The sequence below is a fragment of the Sorex fumeus genome, unplaced genomic scaffold, assembly GCF_029834395.1.
Source record: "Sorex fumeus unplaced genomic scaffold, SorFum_2.1 ptg000189l, whole genome shotgun sequence".
Taxonomy (NCBI): domain Eukaryota; kingdom Metazoa; phylum Chordata; class Mammalia; order Eulipotyphla; family Soricidae; genus Sorex; species Sorex fumeus.
The window spans coordinates 173,156-198,372 of record NW_026606246.1 but is presented as its reverse complement, the minus strand read 5'-3'; the positions used below and the strand labels follow the sequence as shown (position 1 = coordinate 198,372).

Sequence of the window (25,217 nt, the reverse complement as noted above, 5' to 3'; positions counted from 1 at the left end):
CTAGCTGTCAGATACTCCCTCCTCCTCTTCGTCTTCTCTCCTGCCGACTTCAGAGGTGTGGGAGAACTCGTGCAGCAGAACATACTCTCTGCTGCTGAAGCCAAACTTGAGTACATCCTTCTCCTTCAGTTCGTAGTACCTGTGGGGCTCGATGCGCTGGTTGTTCAGGAATGTCCCGTTGCCCGAGGCGAGGTCAATGATGTAGGGCTTCACCCTGCGGCCCACTGTGCCGTCCGCGCGAGGACACTCCGCAAGTCTGTACTGAAAGACGGCGTGCTGCTTCGAGCAAGAGGGATGGTCGATGGGGATGTCGGCGACTCGGCGGTGGCGGCCCAGGAGGTAGGCGCTTTGCCTGTGGACGTGCATGACCGGAAGCGCCTCCTCGCTCTTGAAGGGGTAGAGGCGCCAGCGCTGCTTGGGGACCCGCGCTTCTGGGGGCTCGCTGTACCTCACCACGACTCCCCGGAAAGCGTTGGCGTCCTCGAGAAGGGCGCCGGAAAGCTCCAAGCTCGGCCTTTCTCGGAGGGGCTCTTCTCCGGCTCTGCGGTGGCCTCCAGGTCGAGGGTCCGACTCGCGAGACCCGCTGCCCGCAGCCCCGGCTTCCTGCTGCCGGCGGTGCTCCCTGCGGCGAGCACCTGGAGGCTCCGGCTCGGCTGCCCCGGCCCGTCCCCGCGCCTGCCCGCGGGGGCCGGCTCGGTCCCGGGTCCGAGCCCGCCGGGGTGCGTGTCCGGACGGCTGGTCGCGGCGCTACCGAGCCGCACGCTCGCGCTTTCCTCTTCCCGCGGGGTGGCCGGGTCCTCCCTGGCTCGGCGGAGACTCGCCCCCGCGCCCTGCAGGCTTGTTTCTCTTCCGGGCCGGGGACCGGCTCCCGCGGAGCCCGGCCTCGAGCTTCCCCTGCTCCTCCATTCCATCCCGTCCCGGTCCCGGCCCTGGCCCCGGTCCCGGTCCCGCTCGCTCTCGGCCTCCTGCCTGCTGAGGGCTCCGTGGCGCATCTGAGGAGAGCGAGGGCCCTTTCGCTCCTCCCACCCAAGGGAAGGCCGGGGGCGGGCCCTGACTTCCGCTTCCGGGGTCAAGGCCTTTCAGCTGCTCCAGCTGGAGATGCGCGTTCTTGAGCCTGGAAATTCTGATGTGCCTGAGTACGGAATGCCCCTCAGTGCTCCTCACGGGGCTCCTTCATGGCACCTGTGGGCTCATCGGAGCTCCTGAACCTTTGGGGCTGGCAGGACTCGCCGGCCAGGTTGGAATGCTGCAGAGGCAGTGGTTTAGCTCTCCCTGCTAGGCCGCCTGGCTTCTGCCCCGCGAGGTCTTCCTCTCCTGCGAGACTAGCTCATCAGGAAACTCTTGAGCTTGAAATGTTCTTCCATCTTGCGCCTGGCCCTGTGCAGAGCTTCCCAATCCTTTGGCGGTCCGAGTATCCCCAATAAGACTCCCCTGCTCCCAGACCAACAGTCAACAGCCCGGGAGGGTCACCCTGATTGCACTACTAGTCATCAGCAGGGCCCCCTTAGCCAAAGAAGAATCCATCAGGGTACAAAACCTGTGCCAACCAGAGCAGGACCAGCACCGATGACTCCTAAGCCGGCAGCTGAGCCCATGAAACAGGGGCGCTCCGTGAGTCCAGACAGGGATCAGAGGACGTCCTGTTGGCGGCCCTGAGGGCCGCTAAGCTCAGTGCTGCCTTGGCCAGTGACAGCACGATAGCACGGCAGGAGTAGATGACCTCCCGGGGTGCCACGTGTGACTACACCCCCTTTAAAGGTCCCTGAACCCCTCCATGCCATAGTCACACGAGCCTGCAGAAATGCCCGCTTGCTACTTCCTCCAGGGAGCTGCCAATATGCCCTGGAAGAGCCTCCGCAGGTCCTTCTACCCTCCCCAGTGGCCCTGGGAATCAGAACTGAACAGAGCCAACACTTGCTTCTCTAGGGGCAGAGGTCCCAGGCCAGCCAGGGGTGGTGTCAGGTTCGGGGGATGTTAGGTCAGGGTGGGAGTGAGAGGCTGTCCGAGGTCCCCGCCCTGGAGCAGGGCCCATCGTGTGCGGCAGTTCCCATGCTGGCCACCTGCCAGTATCGTTTTATTGCCTTAATCCCACCCTGTCGGGCCAGGGCCAGGCCACGATTATATATTTCAGTAATGAGGTGTGACAGCAGGGGGCCTGCCCGGGTGCTCGGAGCACACCTACGGGTGTGAGGAGGTCTGAAAGGTGAAGGTCCTAATCCTTGTGGGGGTGGGAGTGCAGTGGAAGGGCTACGTGGAGATGGCATGTGAACTCTCGACTGTAACCCTGAGCACTGCCAGGAGCCAGCTGAGAACCCCCGTGAGGCTCAGGAAAAAGCTGCTCATCAAAGCCTGAGAACAGAAGACTCTCAAGCCCCAAGGGAGCAGTGGTTTTGGGGTTGGGGCCCCTGGCTGGTGTCAGACCCCCAGTACTTGAGTGTAGGAAGTACTGAAGCTCAAATCCCCATGGTCTTAGATGCGGATTAGGTATGATTTAACCTGTCACAATAAAATAATACACCCAGTAAAGCTTCAGCTGCATCGAGCCTCTTAGATGCAGCAGAAAACCCTCCGTGCACAGAAGAACCCCCCTCTATACGGAGCAAACTCCCTTGCCCCCCAGTCCGCGCTCCCAGCGTATGGCCCAGGCTTACTGTCCTTGAGCAACCATCCTATGGCATGCAGGGCAGGTGCCCATTGTCCAAGTGTTCTTCTGTTCCGACTTTTCACAGGGGACTGCAGAAGGAGGTTCACCAAGGCCACAATGTTTAAACACAGGGCTCGCTTTGACCCTTCTGTGGGCACCAAAGGGCAGAAGACTCTGTAGCCTTTGGGGTGTGGATGAGAAAAACCTGGGAACGGATATTCCTGGTGACCTGGAGCCTCTGGAAGCAGAGAGGCTAAGGGAGACCCCGGCTCTGTCCCAATCTCTAATGCTTCACGCTAGGCTGAGGAAGACCCTGAAGCCTGATAAAGCACAAGGCCTAAATTGGGACCAGCAGGGTAGTTTCCCAGGGTTAGCTCACCCGTGGCTCCACCAGCCACAGCAAGGCAACTCCCCGGCAACCTGGAGCTGCTGGGCCTGGTCAGCGGCCAGTGAGATGGTCGGACTGCAGGCAGCAGTGGCCAGCTTTGGGCAAACTATCCCTTTGGCCGCATCTCCTGAGTTACCAGCTAACCTGACTCAGGCCTTTTTTTCTACCCGTTGAGTGTCTTGAAGGTGCTGAGCCAGGTCTTTTTGGATCACTGGTTTTGAAGGCGGATCAGACTTGCTAGAGATTTGTAAGCGATGCCTCAGAATTGTGGGGGAACATGCTTGAGGAACTTCAGACCTTAGGTGCAAGCCTGACTTTTCATTGTGAATGGGGCAGGGAGGAGGCAAGGGGGCTAAAGTCACCCATGTATCCACACTGGCGGTACTTGAGGTAGAAAAAGTGGGTCCCTTTTTCTGTCCTGCTGAGACCCTGAACTGGTCTGGGAACCATGTCACATCCGTATGGCCACAGTCCTAGAACTTTAATGAGAACTTTTGGTGATATCCAGAGGCTCCTGCTCTGGAAGGTGCTAGCAAGTCCCACCTGGCCTATAACCACGGGTTCCTCTATCCCTCGGGCCTTGCACAACACTGAGGAGCAAAAACGAAAGTTCAAGAACTCCTGTTTGAGGTCATCGGCCATCACTACCAGGTCTTCCCCACCAGAGAGGAACCTGAGTTTCTAACCATGAATAAATGCCCCATGACATGTCAGCTGTCCTCACAACTGGCACGGGACACCCCGGGCAGCCTCCCTGTAAACCAGGAAACCAGTTGTCCAAGGTGGAGCTTCAAAATGCCCCGGGGAGAGCCCTTAATCTTGTCCCTCTGCAGCCTGATGGTGTGAGGGTTGGGGAGACTGTTGTCTGTGTGACTACAGGCGAGTGTAGCGGGGTCCAGCTGTATGGGGTGGGGGGTGCCCCAAAGGTCCCTGTGCTTGATAGAAGCTGGCTCCAAACTCTTGTTCGAACAAGGGTCCTGCATTTGCACTGGGACGCGTGCACTTTCTTGACACTAGTGTCCCTCGCCTTACTGGCTGCAGTAGGATGAGGGGAATGGGGAAGTGTGAGGCACTGCGCCCCCATAAAAGCTGAAGCTCTGGTGGGAGTGATCACAGGAAGAGAGGGTGAACTCCCAAACCTGGAGGAAGGAATCGGTAGCGACAGACCTCAGGATTGTCCTGGCTTCTGCGCCTCTTCCCAAATCCTCCAACCTGCTCAAGAGAGACCAGGAGTTTGGGGGTCAGCCAGAGTGGGGAGCCTCTATCTCTTGGGGGAGGAGAGCTGTCAGCCACTGTGACAACTCTGATCCACTTAAGAAGTGTTAAGAGCTCAGTGTCTGCAAAACCCAAGATTTTACATCCCAGGGCCCAAGAGGAAGCATCACTGGAGTCAGTCCCGGTGTTAAACCAAAAGTATTACTGGTTCTTGGAGTAAGAAAGAGAGGGACCAGCCACAACCATGCTGAGATCACTCTCCACACTCATGAAGGAACCGGCAGAGGAACACAGGCATACAGGTCCCGGGGCTGAGATCTCCAAGCCTGCTCGGATCGGGGCTGAGCATCCTCCACCCAGATCCTCCATCTTCCAGTAGGCAGGGGTCACACCCACCAACTGCCCCTGGCGCCAGGTAATCCATCAACGTCCAAGGCTCAGAGACTATAAAATCCAGCTCCCAGAAGCACGCAGCCACATTTGCGGCCCCACAACATCTTATTATCTCGTTCTTACTTTGGACAATCTGGCAGGCTACCAAATGTAACCTGCCCACACGGCAGAGTCTGGCAAACTCACTGTGGAGTACCCAATATGCCAAATACCAGTAATAATGATGGGTCTCATTCTCCTAACCCTGAAAGAGCCTTGAATATGGCACTTTTTAAAATCTCAGGGCTAGGACGAAGGAGACGTTACTGGTGCCTGCTCGAGGCAATCGACGAATAACAGTATGATCGTGATTGTGATTACTGGTTCTCAGAGTAAGGAAGAGAGGGACCACTCCTGTGATGCAAAAACAAGGAATTTCATTGCTAGCTCGAGCTAGGTTCCAAGTCCACACCGACACAGCAGCTTCCAAGACCAAGGACACAACGCTAGTTTCAGAGGGTATCCTATGATTACCTAACTACTCATTCTTTGCGGTTAATAAAAGACAATTTCTGGCACCAGTCATTGCTGATATGGCACATGGTGGTTGATTGAGCCCACCTGCTGGGCCCAGGTTGGCTAGTTAAGCATTTGGGGAAATGGAAACGGTTTCAGTTCCAGGAACTGAAACCAAGGGGTGGATGGATTTTCTCATTTCTGCTGCCTATCAGGGCATTGCCATTGTTCATGGTGTAGCTCATCCTTTCATGCCCCTCTTTTTCTTGTGCCTTCAAGAATAATCTTACTCTTGCATGTTTAACTGTTCTCTAGACTGTGGATTTCTGGCCAATCCAGTATATTGCTGCCTTAAGACCATAAACTGTTAAAAAAAAAAAAACCCATAAGCTGTGCTGTACTTATTCTGCCATTAACAAAAACCACTAGCTTGTTCGGGATGCAGGGGCCCACGGTCAGGAGCAAAATATGGCTTGTTCTTTTGCATAAACACAGCAATATTGAAGAACTCTCCATTTGGGGTACCCCATTATTTACTGAGAAGTTCTGGGGATTGGCTAAGGACAGGAGACACACCAATAGTGGCATTAATTTTTTTTTTTTAATCAGGCACGTCAATTACCCAGGTCTGGCCATAAAATGTGAAGCTCTGGTTTCACGATGAGCTGGAGGTGGCCTCAAGCCTTCAGATTGGAACTGAATGTGGCCTCAGGCCTCTTGCCTTCTGTAGGAGTGTCCTGGCAGAAAGGAGTCCATCCTGTCCCTTCTTAGTGGCGGGGAGAGATCCTGGTTTCCAGATTTCTTTTTTTTTTTCCCAGAGGATTTCCCATCCTTCCTTGAGCTGGCTTGCCTCTAGGGTCACCCTGAGGTTTGTAGGGTTCAAATTTGCTCCCTTGAAACCCACATTTTTAGCTTCAAATCAAGTTGCTACAAATGCCACCTGTCCCTCTTAGCAAAGGGTGTTTTCCAGGTCATTTTTTCTGTCTTGCGGAAGACAGGTGACCACTGGATGGGCCCAGGGGACAGCAAGGAACAGTCCTGGCACACTTAGCTTCTCAGGCCAGAGATGAAACAGCAGGTGGGGAGACCGGCCTGTGGCTTTGGGGTGGATCCGTTGGGAATCTGGCACTTTTGAACTCGAAGAACCCTGCTGGATAGAAGTGGGTCATGGGCAATAGAAACGAAGGACCCTTATGGCAATGAGGAAGTGGTCACTCTAGACAAGAACTGGTGCTGAGAGGAGGTAAAGTGAAATACTGTTGCCCTCTCAGTCACAGTATCCTAAACAAATGCCTACAAGCAAAAAAGAAAATAGAAAGAAATGCCTGCCAAATGGAGACATTGGAGGAATTGGAGATGGAAGGAAGAGAACGCTGATGAGGGGATATGTGTGTGGGGGGGGGGGTTGGGGGGCAGGGCAAGGTTGTCGAACTTTGTGAGCTGAAAACTCAATCGTGAGTAACTATAACTTTGTAGTTGATGGTGACTCAATTGCACAAATTTGTGATTCTTCAGCGGCTGCTCTTGGAAATGCTGGAGCATTTGATCTATTATTGGTCTCTTGGCATGACCAGCAGCTCTCCGTGGGGGGTGGGGGGTTATCACCTCGGAGTGGTCTCTCCCCAATCAAACCCCTGTTACTGTAGTGGTCTTATCTAGAGGAACGCAGATCTGTTCTGCCTCTGAATTGCTCTTGGGCACATTCTCACTTATAAGCCAGTTTCATCCGTTAAAAAAAAAAAAGAGAAACAATCACTTCATTCTGTGATTTGAGTGGAGATGGTGGGGGGGGTCGGTCCCCATTTCTCCAGTGCTCTAGTCACGTCAATACGAAACAGCCACTCTGCTCCTGTGTCATCTCCCCACATTCCCCGGCTGCACCCTCAATCCTCAGGGCCTCAGGAAGAGGCAGCCTTGGAGGCTCTGCCGGGATGAGTTTCGTCCAGACCGGACGCGGAGAGGAAAAGCTCAATATTGTGGAATAGAAACACATGAGGTCCTCACTGTCCCTCAGGGTGAAAACTGCAGTCTTGCTCCAGAGGGTGAAGTCTCAGGGCAATCCTGGGGGTGAAGGAGTGTCTCCACCCACCCTGCCCTGCAATGCCTCATGTGTGCAGGTAGGGGGCAGCATGGGAAACAGAGGCAAAAGGAAAAGGCATGGAAGATCCCTTGCCACATTGTGATCCCAGATGCCTCACCCAGCCTGGGGTCTTTTTCCCCCAGATACAAGCTGGCCGGACCCTCTATTTCTAGATGAAGCCTGTAAGTGAGAAATGTACTCACTTTCCCCTTCCTTCCCCTTCGCCCTCAGAACCCCCACTAGGCGACCAGTAGCAGCAGAATACGAAGGAGCAGATGGCAGCCCCTCCCCCATCGGCCGGAAGTGGGAATTGACTCACTTCCTGTGAGCAAGGTATGGACCTGACCGTGACCGTGAGAGGAGCCTCCGATGCCGGGTGGAGGGTCTGCGGTAGAGAAACTGCGCCCCAGACCGCTGGGAAGGAGAAACGGAGTCTGACTTATTTAGCCAGACCTTCACCTTCACCCCGACCCTGTCATAGGGGACTCGGGGGTCCTATCCAGGCAGACACTTGGAAGCAGCAGAACTTCGGGCCCAGGCTATGCTCAGCCCCGTTCTCTGCCAGCACTGCCGGAGCCTCACTTCTGAAGAGTCTTAACATCTTTAGAGCACCCCCTACCCGAATCCACACACTCTAGCCACAGCCTCTCCTGACTGGAGTTCTGGAAGCCAACAGAGCTTAAGGAGAACCGGAAAGGTCTTTGCTGCTTTACAATGATGTCCTAAATGCAGGCAAAGATGAAATTGTTGCTGAAATTCCCGCCGCAAGTCAGCCAAGAAAAAATAAAGAAAGAAAACCAAAAACCCAAGTAATCCCCCTGGAAGTGGGGAGACACTGGTATGTTTCACTAGCAGACCCAGGTCCACCAGGGTCCAGTTCTAGGTACCAAGTACTAGACCAAATATGTTTCCTAGAATATCAGACGGGGGCTGAGGAGTTTATAAACAGGAACAGAAAATTCCGAAGTGTTTCTTCAGAGCAGGATCTGGACTGCCTCACGGGCATGAGCTCATCTCACACCTGTTACAAAGCAAGACTGTCCTTCCCAAGGCCACCCTGACTGCACTGCAGAGCGTTGACCCACAGGATCAGCCACCCCTTAGCACCTCCCTTGACATGTGGGCAGGGGTCTCTCGAAGCTGACTAGGGACAGCTGGCTTTGAGAATCTAGGTATATGTTGGACTCACTGGATGGTGGTGTTCTATACCTTGGCTCTGTTCAGACAAGACATTGGATGCTCTTAGTGCTGGGCTCGACCACGTGTTCTCAAATGAGACCAGAAAGCTAAGATACCTGAGGGTCCGGTTGTACTGGAACCCTGTCACCGGAGAGACTGGGCATCATCCTGCCCACTGGTGAGGCCAGGGAGGAACACGGGTTCAGCCTCAGAGGGGAGCGGTGCCCACAGGAGGCTGGGCGCAGAGCAGACACACACAGCCGGTGATGGGATGGTGCACACCTGGTCAGTCCAACTTGGGGATGAAGACCCCGCTCCACCATGAGCTTAGGGGACCGGTCCACCTATCTTTGAAGGCTTCTGCGAGTCAAAGGGGATGTGGTTGCTTACTCTGAGCACTGCCAGAGCATTCTGGGGGCTTCCGGGGAACCCAGCTAGCTGCTCAGACAGCCATGGTTATGCTAAAACCTGACTTGGTGACACCATGGTTCTCTTTTTAATCCTTTCCACTTGCTCTGGATGCTCCAGATCTAGCCCTAGGCCTTCTGTGCCACTCCCCTGGCCCTGGAGGAAGGAAGCTGGCAAGGACCATTGACGACATGGACCCGCTGCTTCCTTTGAAAGTGGGCTATGCTAGTATTAGCTTTAGCGGTGAATCATGACAGTGACTTAAGGTTTGGCCTCCCCCAAATTCCTCTTCTAAAAAAGCCAAAAACAGAGGCTCTCTCTAAGCCTGGCTGGACATCCTGATGCAGGAACACAGCGGGCTCCTTCAGTCTTGTCGCCCAGAGCAAGCATTCCCAGGTGCTTCATGTTTCAAAGGGGCTGCAGTAGCTCCAGCCATCAACTGGAAGTCACTTCACAGAAAGGAAGATGACTGGAATAGTAGTGGGTGCTAGAGACATGGCAGTCATCCGAGTTAGAAGACAAACAGGGTAAAGAGATGCTTCCCTCACCCCCCCCCCCCAAAAAAAAACACCTAGAAGGGTTGGAGAAATAGTACAGGTGTTCCAAAATCTTCCTTGAATGGTTTTAATCCCAGATCTCCAATGGTATCAATATCCTGTTTGCAAGATTTTCCCTAACATGGTTAAAATGAGTTCAGAGAGAGAGAAACCATCCTGGACAATCCTGGCTACCTGAGTTAAAGGGATGTTTTCTGAGGGAAGAAGTGAACTGTGGGGCTGACTGAAGCCTTCGGCCAGTGGCATCACAGTTTTCCAACTCAGCCTGTCGTCAGCCGGGCACCTTAGCTCCTCCCACCTGTGAAACACGCCACCAAGACTTGGAATTTCAAAGCTCAGACAACAGAAGTGACCTCCTGCGCCCAGAGCCCCGAGTGGCTTCTGGTACAGTCTTGACCCCCAAAGCAGGCCTGTACTTCCTCTTCTCCCCCAGCACGGGGAAACCCACTTCTGCAGGGGAGTCTTCAGAGAAACACGAGTTGCGTGTCGACATCTGGGGCTGATTTAAGGAGTCTCGGAGAGACGGATGCCTGGCAGAGAACAATGCCTTTGTCAGGGGCCGAGGCATCGCGGGGACACTTAACTGCTAAGTACAAACAGCTGGCGCACATCTGCGCGATGCATTTCGACGGGGCTCAGAGCACGGGACAATGCAGCGGGTCGGCGAGGCGCAGGGCAGGCCCCGGAACATGGTGGGGCGACTGTCCAGGGTGGCCCTCATCTTCCTCCTGCCACCACCAGGGAGCCCTGGAGGAGGACTGCCCAGGGGGTCAGGAAGCACAGCCCCACCCCACCCCCGATCCCCTTGGCTCCAACACAGATCAGTACCTGAAACTCCAAATCGGGAGAATCTTCTAAGACGCCCTCTGCCCTGTTTCCCTGTCTGGGCAGGAAGCTGTCCCTTGGGAGGCTGATGGATCATCGCGTCACTAGGCAGAAGCAGGAAGGAGAAGGACGAAGGAGCAGGATCCGAGAGGAGGATGAGGGGGATCGGGGAAGGGGGTGAGGAAGAGGAAGGGAGAGGAGATTGGAATGAACTGCAACCGGGACCAGCCAGCCTGGCCCTCGTTTCCTTGTCGCCACCAGACACCCCGGGGTGGGGGGAGCAACGGAGACCACCGAACGCAAGCGGTGAGAGTCACCACCAGCAGCCCTTTTGTAATTTATTTTTTGGATACATAGGCAGAGGCAGCCTTGGTGTCTCTGCCAGGATGTGTCTCGACTGGGCCGGGCACAGAGAGGGAAATCTCGGTATCTGTGGAGTGAGGTCCTCACTGTCCTCAGGGTGAAGGCTGCAGTCCAGCTCCAGGAGTAAAGACTCAGGGCATCCCTCGGGGTGAAGGAGTCTCTCCACCCACCCTGGTCTCCAATGCCTCATGTGTGCAGGAAGGGGGCAACATAAGGAAAAGGCATGGAAGATCCCTTGCCACATTGTTACCCCAGATGTCGCCCTGGGGTCCCCCCCAGATACAAGCCGGCTCAGACCCTCTATTTCCAGAGGAAGCCTATAAGTGCCCACTTTCCCCGTCCTTCCTGTTCGCCCTCAGAACCCCTGCGAGGCAGCCTGCAGCAGCTGGATGCAGAGAAGGAGCAGAGGGCTGCCCCTCCCCCAGAGTGATGACCCCCCACCAAGGGTAAAAGGGCTCAAGCCCCTGGGCTCTCCAGTGCAGGAAGAGATGCTGATCTTGGGGACAATCAATGAGGCGCCCAAATGTTTCCATGCCCACTGGCATCAGACGGATGAGGCCTCACCCCTACGCAGAGCCAGGCCCAAAGCAGCGTGCGAGACACCCTTTGGGATGCTCCAGATACCCATTTTTCTCAACTGCTCCTTATACTGAATTTCCTTCCTTTGCTGAGAATGGAGCTTCCGGCCACAGCATCAATTAGCTTCTGGCCTCAGCAGGGACCTGAGCACAGCCGGTCATTGCTCTGGCCAAGGAGACAGGTGATAGCTCTTGGGTCTAGCCTTAATGACGACAGCCCTTCCTGGGAGGGGACTCAGAGCAAGGCAGTGAGGCCCTTCGGCGCCTCTATTGAGACTCACCTGTGACTCCGTCCCTGGGCTCCGGGAGTGAGGGGCCAGCAGGGCTTTGGGAGAAGGCCATGGCTTGGGCCTCTGCCCCAGCCACAGAGAGAAGTCTTTGCATCATTGCAGTGAGGGGTCACAGGGGGATCCAAGCTCCAGTGAAGAGAAGCAAAGTCATTTGCATCAGCTCACCACCTGTCAAAGACACAACGCCTTGGTTCTGCTCAAGAACTTGGTTCTGGAAGAATTTGTTTTTCTTTCTTTTTTTTTTTTTTTTATAAAGTTCATGATTTGTTGTAAAATTTTATCACGCCGAAGGTTGTGTGTTCACGGGCTCACTGGATGGCTCTTTCTCACCACCTGCGTTCGGTGCTCTTGAGCCCTGTATGTGGCCTGGATCAGGATGGCTGTTCTTTCTCTCAAGCTTGAGCCCCTCTCGCTCTGACTCTCCCCCTCCCGAGCTTACAGTCTTAGTTTATATAGCAGTCACATAAGGCGGTGACATAAAGGTGGGTTGAATATTGACGAATCAACAAAGAGAGGTAAGACCACTCCTCCAGGAGATTAACTCAAGGAAATCTCATCTACAGAGATCACTCCAGATTACTAGATCTGCTCAAGGGTGGGATCCCAACAAGGGTGTGTTCTTCCCTCAGTTAGTAATCTACTTAAATAGTTGTAATAAATCTACTTCTAATATTTCTAGCAATGTCATTCTGTATGAGCACAGTAAGAGATATAAACTTAGTTTGGTTCTTCCTGAGAACATCTCACTATACATTCCACAGTCCTCAGGCCAGGTTAATCTTCCTAGCTCCAGCCGGATCCTAGTCTCATCGTTACTTACTTTTGGATCATGACAGCATTTGTTCATGATCATGCCCTCAACTTATAGTTGAGTATCGTGGCGTTTTGGCCTGGCCCATTTCGATGCCAGGGTAGCTCACAGCTTGCCCAGTGTCCATTCAGTCCCTCGTCGGGACCCTGCTTTTGGGGTGCTAGGAACTAAGGGCAACTGAGTCAAGAAAGCAGATGCCCAGGAGTAAATATTATTCGGAGTCAATCAACTCCCAAGTTGCAAAGTATAATATTAACTGTCTTCCTGTGTCCACACAGAAAGGACATTGCTTACAATACAAGTTCAGTGTCCTTAGATGGGTGTGACCTGATAAACCTAAGCTACCTGAGGAAGGACAAAACAGTGTTATCCTACAATTTATTATTTAATAAATCATCCAACACCAATCCTACCACAAAGGATTTCTTCCTGTTGGGTCCTTGGTGCTTTGTGATCCCAGAAATGGGATGGTTTCCTTAGCTCAGTCATTGTCCACCTGAAAAATGGGCACAAAATTTGGCCTCTCCCTCCCCACAAGCCAACGTGGATGACTTTTCTCCATTTGCCAGCCTGGAATGTGGTCCTGGGTGGCACCCGGAGGGGCCCTCTAGTCTTCACTAGTCAGCTGCCCTGGCAGAGGGAGGTGTGCCCTGGGTCAGGGCATGAGGTCTGCCAAGGGTTAATCACTGGGCGCTCATGCCCAGGACTGGCTCAGGGCAGGGGTGGGGAACGGGACCTCCTGTAGAAGCTTCCTCCTTTGGGGGGGTTCACGCTGTATGCGTTCCCCTCTCTCCCTAGGGTGTGGGGTGCTCTGCTCCGGGGGCCCAGTGTTGTTCCCCAAAGGCTCCCAGAGCTGCTTCTCTCCCACTGATCCTCAGGGTGCTGGGAGCCGGGTACTGAGCCCGGGTACTGAGCCCTGGCAGGCCGCTGTTCCTCTTGCTGTTGCTGCAGGGGAGTCCAAGGATGCTCAGAGATGCAGCATTGGGCCTGGAGACTCCGCTAGGCCCCATGTCCTTGCGTGTCCCCAGCTGTCCAGTCTGGAGGGCCGGGGCTGGGCCAGGAGATGGTGCTGATTCCACCGAGCTGATTCCAGGGCTGCCTAAGTCCAGTGAAGCCGCTGCCTCTGGCCCTGCTCAGGCCGTGGCTGCATGGTCATGTATCCCCAATGGTTCTCAGCTGCTCCTCATGGCTCACAGTGCTCTAAATACCCAAATTGCTCTCAGCCATCAACTCTGTCGGGTTGCTTTGCATCTGCCTTGTGTTCAGAGCTACTCACAACCCCCTCTTACCCCCCCCACACACACACCCTCCACCTACCACGTGTGTAGAACACCGGGAAGGAGGGGCTCCAGCTATGGGAAGGGGCCAGTTCCTGTGGGTGGTCTTCACAGCTGAGCAGCAACCAAATAGCCAAGTCAGGCTCATGCTGGAATAAGCAAGAGTCCAGACACCCCACCTCCACCCCCGCCCAAGCTTTCTAGGGTCCTGGTTGCTAAAGGGCCGATGCCCTCTGGGGTCTGCCTCATTGTGTGCCCCTGAGTGACCCACTGGGGCTGCTTCTGTCTTCTCTAAGTATTTGCACCTGTCTGGAAGGTGGCACCTCCCCAAAGCTTCCTCTGAGCTCGGTTCAAACTCTGCCTCCCTCTGACCTCTCCTGCATCCACCGCCAACCCCTCCTCAGACGCAGCCTGGGTGCTTCGAGAAGCCCCCAGAGATGCTGCGTAGTCCTTGTGGCTCTGGGTCTGGGGGCTCTGGTGGTCGTGGGGGTCTCACTGCTGTGGGCAAAGCGCAGGTTGGTCGCTGACGAGCACAGCGTGAGGCAGATGCGTCCATCCTTGGCTGATGATGGGTGTTTACTGCCCCCTCCCCCATCTCTCCTTTCCTCCCTTGCCTGTGATTCTCAAGGCAGACCCTGACCCGGAAGTGGATCTGCCCCGGGTTTATTACTCCACTTGTGCTCTGTCCTGCCGGAGCCCCTCTGAGATCTCTTTGGCCCCCCACCCCCTAAATCCAACTCTTCTCTGGGCTGCTTAGCTTTAGGACGAAGTCCAGCAAGTTCCATGCTCAGATTGGGCTTTTTCTGCCACGGAGACCTCTTCGGACTTCAGTGTAAATGGCTGATTCCTTTCCATGAGCAGAGACAGAGCAGGACGGGTACTCCTGCCAGGTGAAATCAGATTCTCGGCAAGGAGAGCTCGCTTGGTGCAGGAGTCAGCCCGCCTCTTCTGGTGGGAGCAAACTTCACCAGACCCCCAGGTCTACTGGCTTTTCTCGAGAGCTGCTGGAGACCAGAAATCCTTACTAGCTCCTTCCTGTTGGAATTCTCTGGCCCTTGCAAAAGCCCTCTCCCGACGCCTTTCGACTTGCACGCACCTTGTCTTGGAGGTCACGGACTTGATTATCCAGCATGTCTAGCTATCGTGTTCTTTAGCACCTTTCTGTTGGAACGAGCCCTGGTAGCTTCCACCTTGGAGGGAAGAAAGCAGCGGGAAGTAGTCACACCCAAGAGACGGTCTTGGTGAGCCAGCGAAGTGAGTTCTGGTAGCCTGGACTTCTGTCCCCAGCTGCCAACACGGCTGGACTCCTTCCCTTCGGCTTCATTCCTGAAACTTGGTGGGTGCTGGGGGGGGGACATGGAAATGCAAGTGGTCTGGGCTGCAGCCAGTGCTCTTGACTCAACTGATTCCCAGAGGCCACTTCTGCCTCGTGAGGTTGGTTCGGCAGGGTAGGGAAGGTGGGAGGCAGCCTGGGGCCACAGCAAGACCTGCGGGTTGCCAGGAGGGGCCCAGAGTGTTGAGCAGAGCTGGTACCTGAGCAAACACCAGCATAGGCGGAAGTTGAAGCTGGGTCGTGATCTTGGGTTTACAGACTCAGCGAGGCTGGGGGTTGGCGGACAGGCATGGTTACGCAGCTGAGATGTGCATCTTCCCCCCACCCCACCCCACCTCCACACACATGCGTGAGGCTCCAGGGAGGTGAATTTCCCAGTGGGAAGCTGCTCTTACAAATCACGGCATTGCTTGGTCATCTGGGCAAGTGTTGGCACGCTGCCAATTGCAGACCAGCAGGTGGATAAGCTGGAGACCCAGTAGAGTTCTGGTAGCCTGGACTTCTGTCCCCAGCTGCCAACACGGCTGGGCTCCTTCCCTTTAGCTTCACTCCTGAAATTTGGTGGGTGCTGGTGGCTAAGTTCGTGAAAGGTGCCCTCCAAAGGCTGCACCCCCAAAGAGGCCCCAAGCACCGCCGCCTTCTCTCCTGGCTCTGAAGTTGATGTTCTTGACTCGGACACTTGGGAAGCTGGAGCAGCAGCCTCAGAAGTTCCCGTCCTCGGCCCCTGTCTCAGGACTGCCCGGACAGGGAGTCCCTCCTGTCCCTTCTCCATTTGTGGGCTGACCTCGGCCTGCAAGTGCTGAAGTCAACCTCCTCCATGTCTTCCACAGCAGAGAAAAGGCTTTGCCCATGTCCTGGCCGCCTGCCTGGGACCTGACGCTGAAGCTTCTGAGAGTTTGAGGGATCGGCTTTACCCTGAACCTCAGCAGATGCGTCTGCCCTCCAGAGACATTTGCACCTGCATTGGACTGGTTCTTTGACGGCTCTCCTGGGGGGCCGCTGTCGTGGGACCCAAATTCAGTATGAGCCGCCCTCTCACAGTTCCTGACGCTCTTGAGTCCAGCCCCACTCCTGCCTTCCAATCCCCCGACCCCCAAACCCCGAAATTAGAACCTCAAATGCGCAGCCTAGAGTCTGTCTCATGACCAGAAGTGACCAAGAGGGTGCGGTTCTTTCTGAAGTGGGGCAGGTGACATTTCCCAGGCTCCCAGGCTTCAGATTTTTCTGGCAGGTGACCCCCTACCCCTCCTTGAGGTCCCCCCAGGAGCCCCATGAACTGTAGCTGGCATCTTGGAAGCACAGAGGTGGTCTCTGGCTGCAGCTGGGCACTGGGCCTCGTGTCTGAGGTTGACAAGACACTCTCTGGCTCCTCAGGGCAAGGGCCCCCCTTCCCGTCGTCTCCAGCACCTGGAGCTGGGGAGGAGGAATGTAAACTTAGAAGTAGAAGAAATGGATCAAAATTCTTGCTTCTTATTTTCCCCCCTCTCAATCCTTAGCCTCGTTTTATTCCTAACAACTCTTCGCGGAGAGTGAGACCGGCGTCCGAGCCCTGCAAACAGAGTGGGTCGAGCTGGCACATGACCCACTCAGCTCCGGGGAAGGAACCATTGGGGCCGACGACTCTTCCCAGTCCCCACCAGTTCCTGCTCTGCGATTCCCCAAAGTTGACCCTCCAGTAGTGAGATACTTTGGCCACCAGGGCTAGGGTGTTGGGGTCCTCAACCCTGTGCTTCGTGGACCATAGCTGTGAAATTCCACTGAGTTCCTTTGCCTCCAAGGAATGGTACATGAAGCCGCTGTTACTTTGCCTCACTTCCCCGACATCTTCCCAGAGGCCCTGCCAGGAGTGGGGGTTCAAGGCTCATCCTCACCTGGGAAGGACAGTCCAATGCAGGTTCTTCGCCCCTTGGCCGAGGACCTTGGGGGAGATTGGCTGTTGCAGGAACTGGGACAAAGCTCTGTGGGAAGCTTGAGACACAGTCTTCTAGGGGCAGTAGCCTTTGCTTCCTGTGCCGACATTTTGGGGTGGCAAGGGAGGGTCTAGATTCTTTGGACTTCGAAACTTAAAGGGAAGCATCCAACCCAGGGAACTAAACAAAACACTCACCCATCCCTGTGGTAATCCTAGAATTACCACAGAAAGTGCTTGTGATCTGTCCAGCCCTCCTTTGTAAACGTGACCCTTTGAATGCCCACAGAAGAGTGTGTGTGTGTGTTTTGAAACCAACCAGGATGCCTAGCAGAGTCTCACCTCAGCATGGGGGCCAGAAGAAGACCCACATAGAGACTTTGTGGATAAAATGGAAAATGTTCATTGAGGGCGATGTCCCTAAGGTCCTACCAAAGACAAACATTGAATGAGAATATCCTAAAATCCAGCGTGCTTTTTGGCGTGCCTGATTCAGAGAGTTGCATTTTCTTGTGAGGTCAGCCGAGCTCTCTTTGGCCAAGTGTCCTGGACAACTTTCTTTGAGTGGCATGTTGGATGTCTGCTTTTCTCATTTGGACTCTCGCATGGAACTGGATTTCAGTAACAAGTAGCTGGAAGCAACGATGTCCTTCCCTCACTTTCACCCAATTCCACAGGCGGGACTGCAACCCTTCCCACAGGAGCATGAACCCCTGCGTCCCAATACTGATGGTTAGAGGACAAGGCCAGCAGACCCCAAGTGCTCAGCTCCTACAGGCAGGAGTGTCACAGGGAACAATGGCCAAGTGTGACTCAGGGGAGACCTTGGTCCTGAGGGCTTCAGCGACGACCCCAGAAACAGCAGCGTCCACTACGAAGCTTAAACATTCAGGCACTTGAGAATGGGGCGAGCTTTGCTCTCAAGAGGGATGGGGGCTTGGGGGTTTTACTAGAGATGCAAGAAAAACTAGACGGACTATCTTTTTAAAAAATGGGGGAACGAGGTAGATAAGTGTCATTGGGGGACAGGTACACTGTTCCTGGCACCTGGAAAGACGCATAAATGAGACGAGGACTTCTCTTAAACTCGATGCCTTTGACCCACAAGCCCCAGGAAATGCCCACATTGGGGTGTCTCAGAGGTTCCAAGTCAAAAGCTCTTGCTCCGTCCCTCGAAGGCCCAGCATGCAATGACTTTGGAGGTTGAAAGAGTTGGGGCCACACAGCAATACCACTCCTGGGAATATATCCCAGAGAGGCAAAAAAGTATAATCGAAGTGATATCTGCACTTGTTTGTTCATTGCAGCACTCTTTACAATAGCCAGAATCTGGAAAAATCCTGAGTGCCCGAGAACAGATGACTGGTTAAAGAAACTTTGGTACATTTACACAATGGAGTACTATGTAGCGGTTAGAAAAAGATTTTCATTTTTCATTTCATCATCCTGTTATTCGTTGATTGCCTCGAGCAGGCCCCAGTAACGTCTCTTTCATCCTAACCCTGAGATTATATTCAAGGCTCTTTAGGAGAATGAGACCCATCATTGTTACTGGTATTTGGCATATATGGTACGCTACGGGGAGTTTGCCAGACTCTGCCCTGTGGACAGGCTACATTCGATAGCCTGCAAGTTTGTCCAAAGTAGGAATGAGATAATAAGATGTCATAAAAAGATGTCTTGATAAGGTGTCGCGCGGCCGCGAATGCCGTGCCTGATTCAGAGAGTTGAATTCGCGGTTCCGGGAGCTGGATTTTATAGTCTCTGAGTCTTGGCCGCTGATGGAATTACACGGCGCCAGGGGGCCAAGTGGTGGGTGTGACCCCCGCCTACTGGAATTTGGAGGATCTGGGTGGAGGATGCTCGACTCCAGTCCGAGTAGGCTGGGAGATCTCAGCCCCGGAACCCGCGTGGATTTGTCCCTCTGCCAGTACCTTCATGTGTGTGGAGAGTGGTCTCAGCATGGTGGTGGCTGGTCCTGGAGGTCTTCGGCTGCCGGAGCCCTGTTCGGGGCGGGGAGGAAAGCTCAACCCGCTCCCCTCCAACGGACCCCGGTGAGGAACAGCCAGGCGCGGGGGCAGACTGCACTCTTCTCGTCCGGGAGCTGGATTTTATATCAGAGACTATAAAATCCAGCTAGAAAAAAATGAAGTCATGAAATTTACATATAAGTGGTATTAGATGGAAAGTATCATGTTAAGAGAAATGACTCAGAAAGAAAGGGATAGACATAGAAAGATTGCATTCATCTGGGGAACATAAAGTAACAAAATAGGAGACTAACACCCAAGAGTGGTGGAGATTAATACCAGGAGGTTTGCTCCATGGCTTGGAGGCCAGCCACACATGCTAGGGGGAAAGGGAGCTCAGATAGAGAAGGGAAGCACCAAATAAAGGGTGTTGGGAGGATCCTCCCAGGATGGGAGAAGCATGATGAAAGTAGACTATAGACCGAACATGATTGCCACTCAATGTTTCTTTTGCAAACCACAGAACCCAAAAGGAGAGAGAGAAAAAAAGGGAATGCCCTGCCACAGAGGCAGGGTGGGATGGGGGGATGGGGAGGTGGGAGTGATACTGGGATCTGTGGTGGTGGGATATGGGCGCTGGTGGAGGGATGGGTATTTGATCATTGTATAATTGAAACCCAAGCACAGAAATTTCTAAGTTTACAACTGTACCTCATGGTGTCTCACTAATAAAAATTTAAAAATTAAAAAAAAAATTGGGGCCACATAAGTAGAGAGAGTGAGAAGGACATTGTCTGCCATAGAGGCGGGGGGGGGGGTTGGGATGGGGGCGGGATACTGGGGACATAAGTGGTGGGGAATGGAATGTGCACTGGTGGAGGGATGGGTGTTCAATCATTGTATGACTGAAACTCACATGAAAGCTTTGTAATTGCATCTCATGGTGATTCGATAAAAAATATCACTGTATCACTTTCATCCCATTCTTCATTGATTTACTCGAACAGGTACCAGTAACGTTTCTATTCTTCCCAGCCCTGAGATTTTATCAGCCTCTTCTTACTTGTCTTTTCCCATTGATTAGAAGCTCTTTCAGGGTCAGGGGAATGAGACCTGTAGTTGTTACTGGTTCGGGCATATCGAATATGCCATGGGGAGCTTGCCAGGGTCTGCCCGTGTGGGCGGGATACTCTCAGTAGCTTGCCGGCCTCTCCGAGAGGCACATATTTATATATTTCTCTGTTTTGTTGCCTACTGTCTGAACCCTATCAATATAGTGTGGTAATTATGGAAAATGGGTAAAAAGTTTTATAATGTGTCCGGAAAGTGGCCTGGAGCATGGTGGCAGTTGGGTAGTAGAGGTCGGCTGCCGGGGCTGTGTCCCTTGGGACGGGGAGGGCTCTCAGTCACCCCACTTTGGGGCACCTCGAGTGAAAATAGCCTGGCGTGGAGTCCAAAAATAAATAAAATATTTCAAGTGAAAAAAATTTTTAAAAAAAGGGTTGGAACTAGAGTGAGGGAACCCCAAGATCTCTGGTCGGGGGTCTAAGCTCTGACAAGGTACCAGCTGCTCTTCACTTGGGCCCACCTAGAACTGTGGTTCTTGGAGATGTGCATGTTGAACTTCTAGTCAAGGTTCTGCCCGTGCTCAGGACCACATCCAACTCAGTCTGTGGGTTCTCAGATGACGCAGGCGCTCGGGGCTCCCGGCCAAGTGGGGGACCATGAAGATGTGGGAGTTGGGTTAAATCTGATGGTGGATGGCCGGATGGCTAAGTGTGCCTGCCAGAACCCTGTTCTCTAAACTCAGGATTATTTGCACTCCCATCATTTTTGCTTGAATAATGCGACTAAAACTTCACAAATGGGGCTGGAGCAATAGCACAGCGGGTAGGGCGTTTGCCTTGCACACAGCCAACATGGCCGACACAGGTTCGATTCCCAGCATCCCGTATGTTCCCCCAAGCACCGCCAGGAGCCATTCCTGAGTGCATGAGCCAGGAGTAACCCCTGGGCATCGCTGGGTGTTACCCAAAAAGAAAAAAAAAACTTCGCAAATGTCTGCTTCTTGGAGGCGTTGGAGCTCCCTGGAGCATCAATCCAGACGTGGTCCAAGAGTGGGACCTGGCATTTCTACCATCTACCAGCTAGATAGAGACCTGGATGCCCCCTAACCGCCCCCCAGCACCCCAGCTTTAGTCAGGGTCTCAGCAGAACAATCTGGAACATGAAGAACACTTGTTCCCTTCACTACATCCTCCAGACACAGTAGGTGCCTTCCACACATTTTGCCACTTGGCAACTGTGTATTCAAAAAATAAATTACGAAAGGGCCCTTTAGCCATGAGCCCAGCAATGCTCCCGGCCTCCGAGGGGGCTTGCCAAGAAGTGTCCAGCTCAGTTCTTGCCCAGGAGAACAACTCTTCAATGAGTCCAGGTTTCCTGGGGGTACTGGCTTCTAGTATCAGAGTCAGGGTCCCCCTGTTTAGTTCTGGTTCGGCCCTGTCCACAAGCTTCCTACAATCTTTGTGTTTCCCCGTTCAAGAACCCTTGTGAGAGTCAGACTCTGCGAGACAGGAAGCACCAGGATCAGGGATGCGGAAAGATGCCTAGGGGGTGTTGCCTTTCGAAATGTAGCCCTAAAGGATAACGTTGAAGGATAACATTGGTGTGTCCTTTCTCCCTTGCCACAGGAGATTAGGTTTATCGGGTTACTCCCAGCACAGTGCTCCTGAGACACTCCCGTTCCTTTGTTTATCTGTAACTCACCCTAGGTCTTTGAAATCTGGATTCTTCTGTTTGAGGTATCTCCTGGCCAGTGGGCACCAACCCATGGTCCTTCGCGTGGGCCTGAACACTGAGCAAAGTGGTATTTTGGTGGGTGTTTTTTGGGTCACTTTGTGCCTCTCCTCAAACAGAATGATTTGATTTTCAGCAAGCATCAGCACACTGGCCCCTGGCTGGCACCCGGGAGGATGTGACGGTCCCTCCCTGGGAGAAGTCCCTTGCTTCTTTCCTACCACTCAGATGGGACAAAAACTGGACTTCCAAAAGGCTGTGTCCCACTGCCAGCCGGACCGTCCCCAGCAGCAGGTAACTCAGTGGTCCGTGACCCACTCCTCACTCAATGGTTAGTTCTACCTCTGAGACCCCCTTGGTTCTCCTCCTGGCACTGCTGAACTGCAGGTCAGACCAAGTCCCGCCTGGAAAGGCTCCCACCCCCCCACATGAGCTGGCACAGGCCCCCAAAACGTTTCTCCACTGTGTCGAGTATGTGGGCTGTGAAGGTCGTGAGTTCTTCACTGCTGACTACTCACTGCGCCCCTCCCCCCAGGAAAAGTCACGAGTGCCTCCAGGAGAAGTGCTCTTTTGAAGGCATGCACCCCCCCTGACGCTACACAGCCTAAACCCAGACTTGTTTCCCCTCCCAGTTGCTTAGATGCACCTCCGGACAGGAGCAGCGAGCCTTCCCGGAAGTCCTCCCTCTGCTCAGTCCCAGTGCTCCTGGGAGGACTCCTCCCTCAGCCAGTCACCGCTGACTGCTGAGGCACTCCTGAACCTCCCCCACCAGAAAGACAGAATCAAATCCACGGGGAGCAGGTGCTCCTTCTATCCCAGAGTTTGTGCTTCAAAGTTTCGCCCAAGCTCTTAGGATCCAGGAGAAGCATCAGAGCATCGCACACTGGGGAGAATTTTGCCCTCCCCAGAGTTACGGCCGGTTCCCTCCGTTCACCGCTCCTGTCCTGTTGTGGGTGAGCAAAGAGACAGTGGAGTGCCCAGATAGACCCGAGCCGGGCTTCGAGTCCAGCTAGGTTGGAACATGAGGGTTAGCCCGGGGCTCTCCTGAGCCAGACTGAACTTAACCTGCTTGCAAACTTGATATGCAAATTTGATATGCAAATTGGTCTGGCAGATGCCAAACAGGACGTGTGTGCCCATGGGGAAAAGAGAGAGGTTTGTCGTGGCGGGAGAAGCCAGTGGCCCTGGTGCTATCGCCCCGGGAACATGGGGGCAGGGCAGGGACTCCAGCCAGATCCTGACGCCGGAAGCACATCAGGGCCACGGTTGATGGGTAGAAAACGTGGCGATCGTCTTCTAGAACTCGGGATTGAATTGTGGACCTCAGCCTAGGCGCCCCGCAAGACCCCGGCTGATCCCGGAGTTTTAATTTTCCTGGCTGAATTGGGTTCTGTCCCTGGCGGAGTGAGCCGCATCCCGTGCTGATTTGTGTGAAGGACGTAAAGAGCCAGGACTGCTCTCACGTGTGGCCACTTGCAAGCCCTGGGTCCTGTCAGCTCAAGGGGAGGGGAGGCCACCAAAGGCCGTTCCCATGAATGTCTGTACAGACTTGGAGCTGCTGGTCCCATGTCTCTGAGATGCGGCGCTGCCTCGCCCGCCCTCTCCATCCTCTGTGGAGACCAGGAAAGGTCACTGTCTCTGGAGCCGAGTGGCAGATGGCTGGCATAATCAACACTGGTCTCTGTGAGATCCAGGCTTGACTTAAGCCAGTGCTGGTGGGAGGCTTTCCTGAGACCCAGGTTCTGGGGATAACTCCCACCCCTTGGGAGTCCTTGCTAGCTGTCCATCTAGCTGTCCTTGCATATCTGGACACAATGGGCCATTTGAACCCAGTCTAAGACTGATAGTTCAGGGACTGGAGCAATAGCACAGCGGGTAGGGCATTTGTCTTGCACGCGGCCGGCCCAGGTTTGAGTCCCAGCATCCCATATGGTCCCCTAAGCACCACCAGGAGTGATTCCTGAGTGTAAAGCCAGGAGTAACCCCTGAGGATTGCTGGGTGTGACCCAAAAAAAGGCAAAAAAAAAAAAAAAAGACTGATAGTTCATAGACATGAAAGCCGGCCAGTGACTGGTGGTCAATTGAACAGTTTATTCAAGACTGGCAGTGATGATATAGAGGCAAAGGGGGCCTGCAATAAAGGGGGCATAGGGAAGATCAAAGTTTCTGTGGTAACTCGGAAGGACACGCTCTGCGTCCCCAAGCTCTCCAAACAGAAAATTTATTCTCAAAGGTTTCCAAGGCCATCATGAAGGTTCCAAGGCAAGCCACGTCCCTGAGCCCAGCCAAAGGTGAATCATGAGTCTGGACCATTCTCTGAGGAGCATTGTGTCCCCTGCCATCTGTCCCTTGACATTGACTGGACTTAGTCTCCGAAGCTATGGCCTCTAGGAGCCCTGGAGTGACCTCCCAGGTGACATTCTGGGCAGCTCAGGAGTCACAGCAGTCGGAACACCAACACCTGGGGTTCTAAACTCCACACAACAAAACACACCACGGTGTTTTCCTTTCAGAAAGAACCAACGTGCCACAAGAATCTAGCCAGCTCACAAACTTGTCATCTGGACAAAGAGCTGGTGTTCCAATGACAGGTATTATTGTTGGTGTTCTCTCCTCATGATTTTTGTCATTGAATTACCGTGAACTGCAAGGTCACCAAGTTATTCTTTCTCCATTCTTAAGCCCAGTCCTTCTCCAGAACTCAAGGTGAGATGTGTGGCCTCCCCTGGCCTCTCCAGCCCCAGGGTTCTCCCAAAAAACCAACTGGCTCCTGAATTATCCTGTCTCCTGGTTCTAAAACCCACCAAGACGGGCAATTGTGTTGATGCTGCCATTAAAATCCGAAAGCTGGTAACTCCTTCAAGGACTCCAGGAGAGATGGAAGACGCGTGCAACGCTTCAATCTGACATGTCTGGTGCTGACTTCTCCTGAGTAGGGGGGACCCTCCTCGCATTGTGACTCTGGTTCTTAGCGCTACTGCAGAAAGGGGCAGTTTGCTTTTTCTGACCTATTTCTTCTTCTGTCAGAAATGGTGGTCAGAAGCCAATCCTGAGTCCTTGGAGGGATGAACTCCCATATCTGGATTCCCCCCGAATCCAGAGCGTGTGGGCATGGCTGGTGTGTCTGTTCTGTCCTGGTTATAGTTTCTCCTGTTGAAAGGGGACATCTTGTGGCTGTCCCTGGTTCCTGTGTTGCAAGGGTCTGGTGAAGGATGCAAGGGAAGGGACGGTCCCCTTCCCAGAGCTCAGGTGCCCAGAACTCTCCTGACCTCAGTGCAGCTGTCTGCGACACGCCGAGCAGCATACTTCCTCAGCTCTTACTCCATGAGGAGGGGCACGGGTGTGTGTGCTAATGCTCCTTTTGCTTCCCCAGATTTTCCTTCGGAATCTCCATGCGGGCACGTTGGCGTGTGTTCTTGTAGCTCAGAACCCAAACATGACCAAATGAGTCGAGGGCGGGAGGTCTCTTGCGTATGAGCAGAGCAGAATGTGGAGGGGACTCAGCTGGGCTTTGTGGAGGACACCCCCTCCCCCCAGGCTGCAGGTGGGTGGAATGAGTCTCGCCCAGAGCTGCCCATCGGCCCTTGTCCTTCAGTCTCTCCCGTCAGTGGTTCAATTCCAAGTTCCAAGAAGGGTGGGAGGCATCACCAGAGTCTGAACTGGGGTTCTAGCTTGGCTCCCAAATCAGGATAGGAGTCCTTTC

General features: G+C 53.9%; 1 protein-coding gene across 1 annotated transcript in view; it reads right to left on the bottom strand.

Annotated features, from left to right (window-relative positions):
* LOC130017310 (smad nuclear-interacting protein 1-like) overlaps window positions 1–25,217 on the bottom strand; it is a 75,103-nt gene continuing 49,886 nt past the window's right edge. The window contains exons 2-3 of the mRNA XM_056107998.1: window positions 762–992; window positions 1–675 (exon numbers count right to left, since the gene is read on the bottom strand). Coding sequence (XP_055963973.1) covers window positions 1–675; window positions 762–992 — 906 coding nt within the window. The remainder of the gene's footprint in view (window positions 676–761; window positions 993–25,217) is intronic.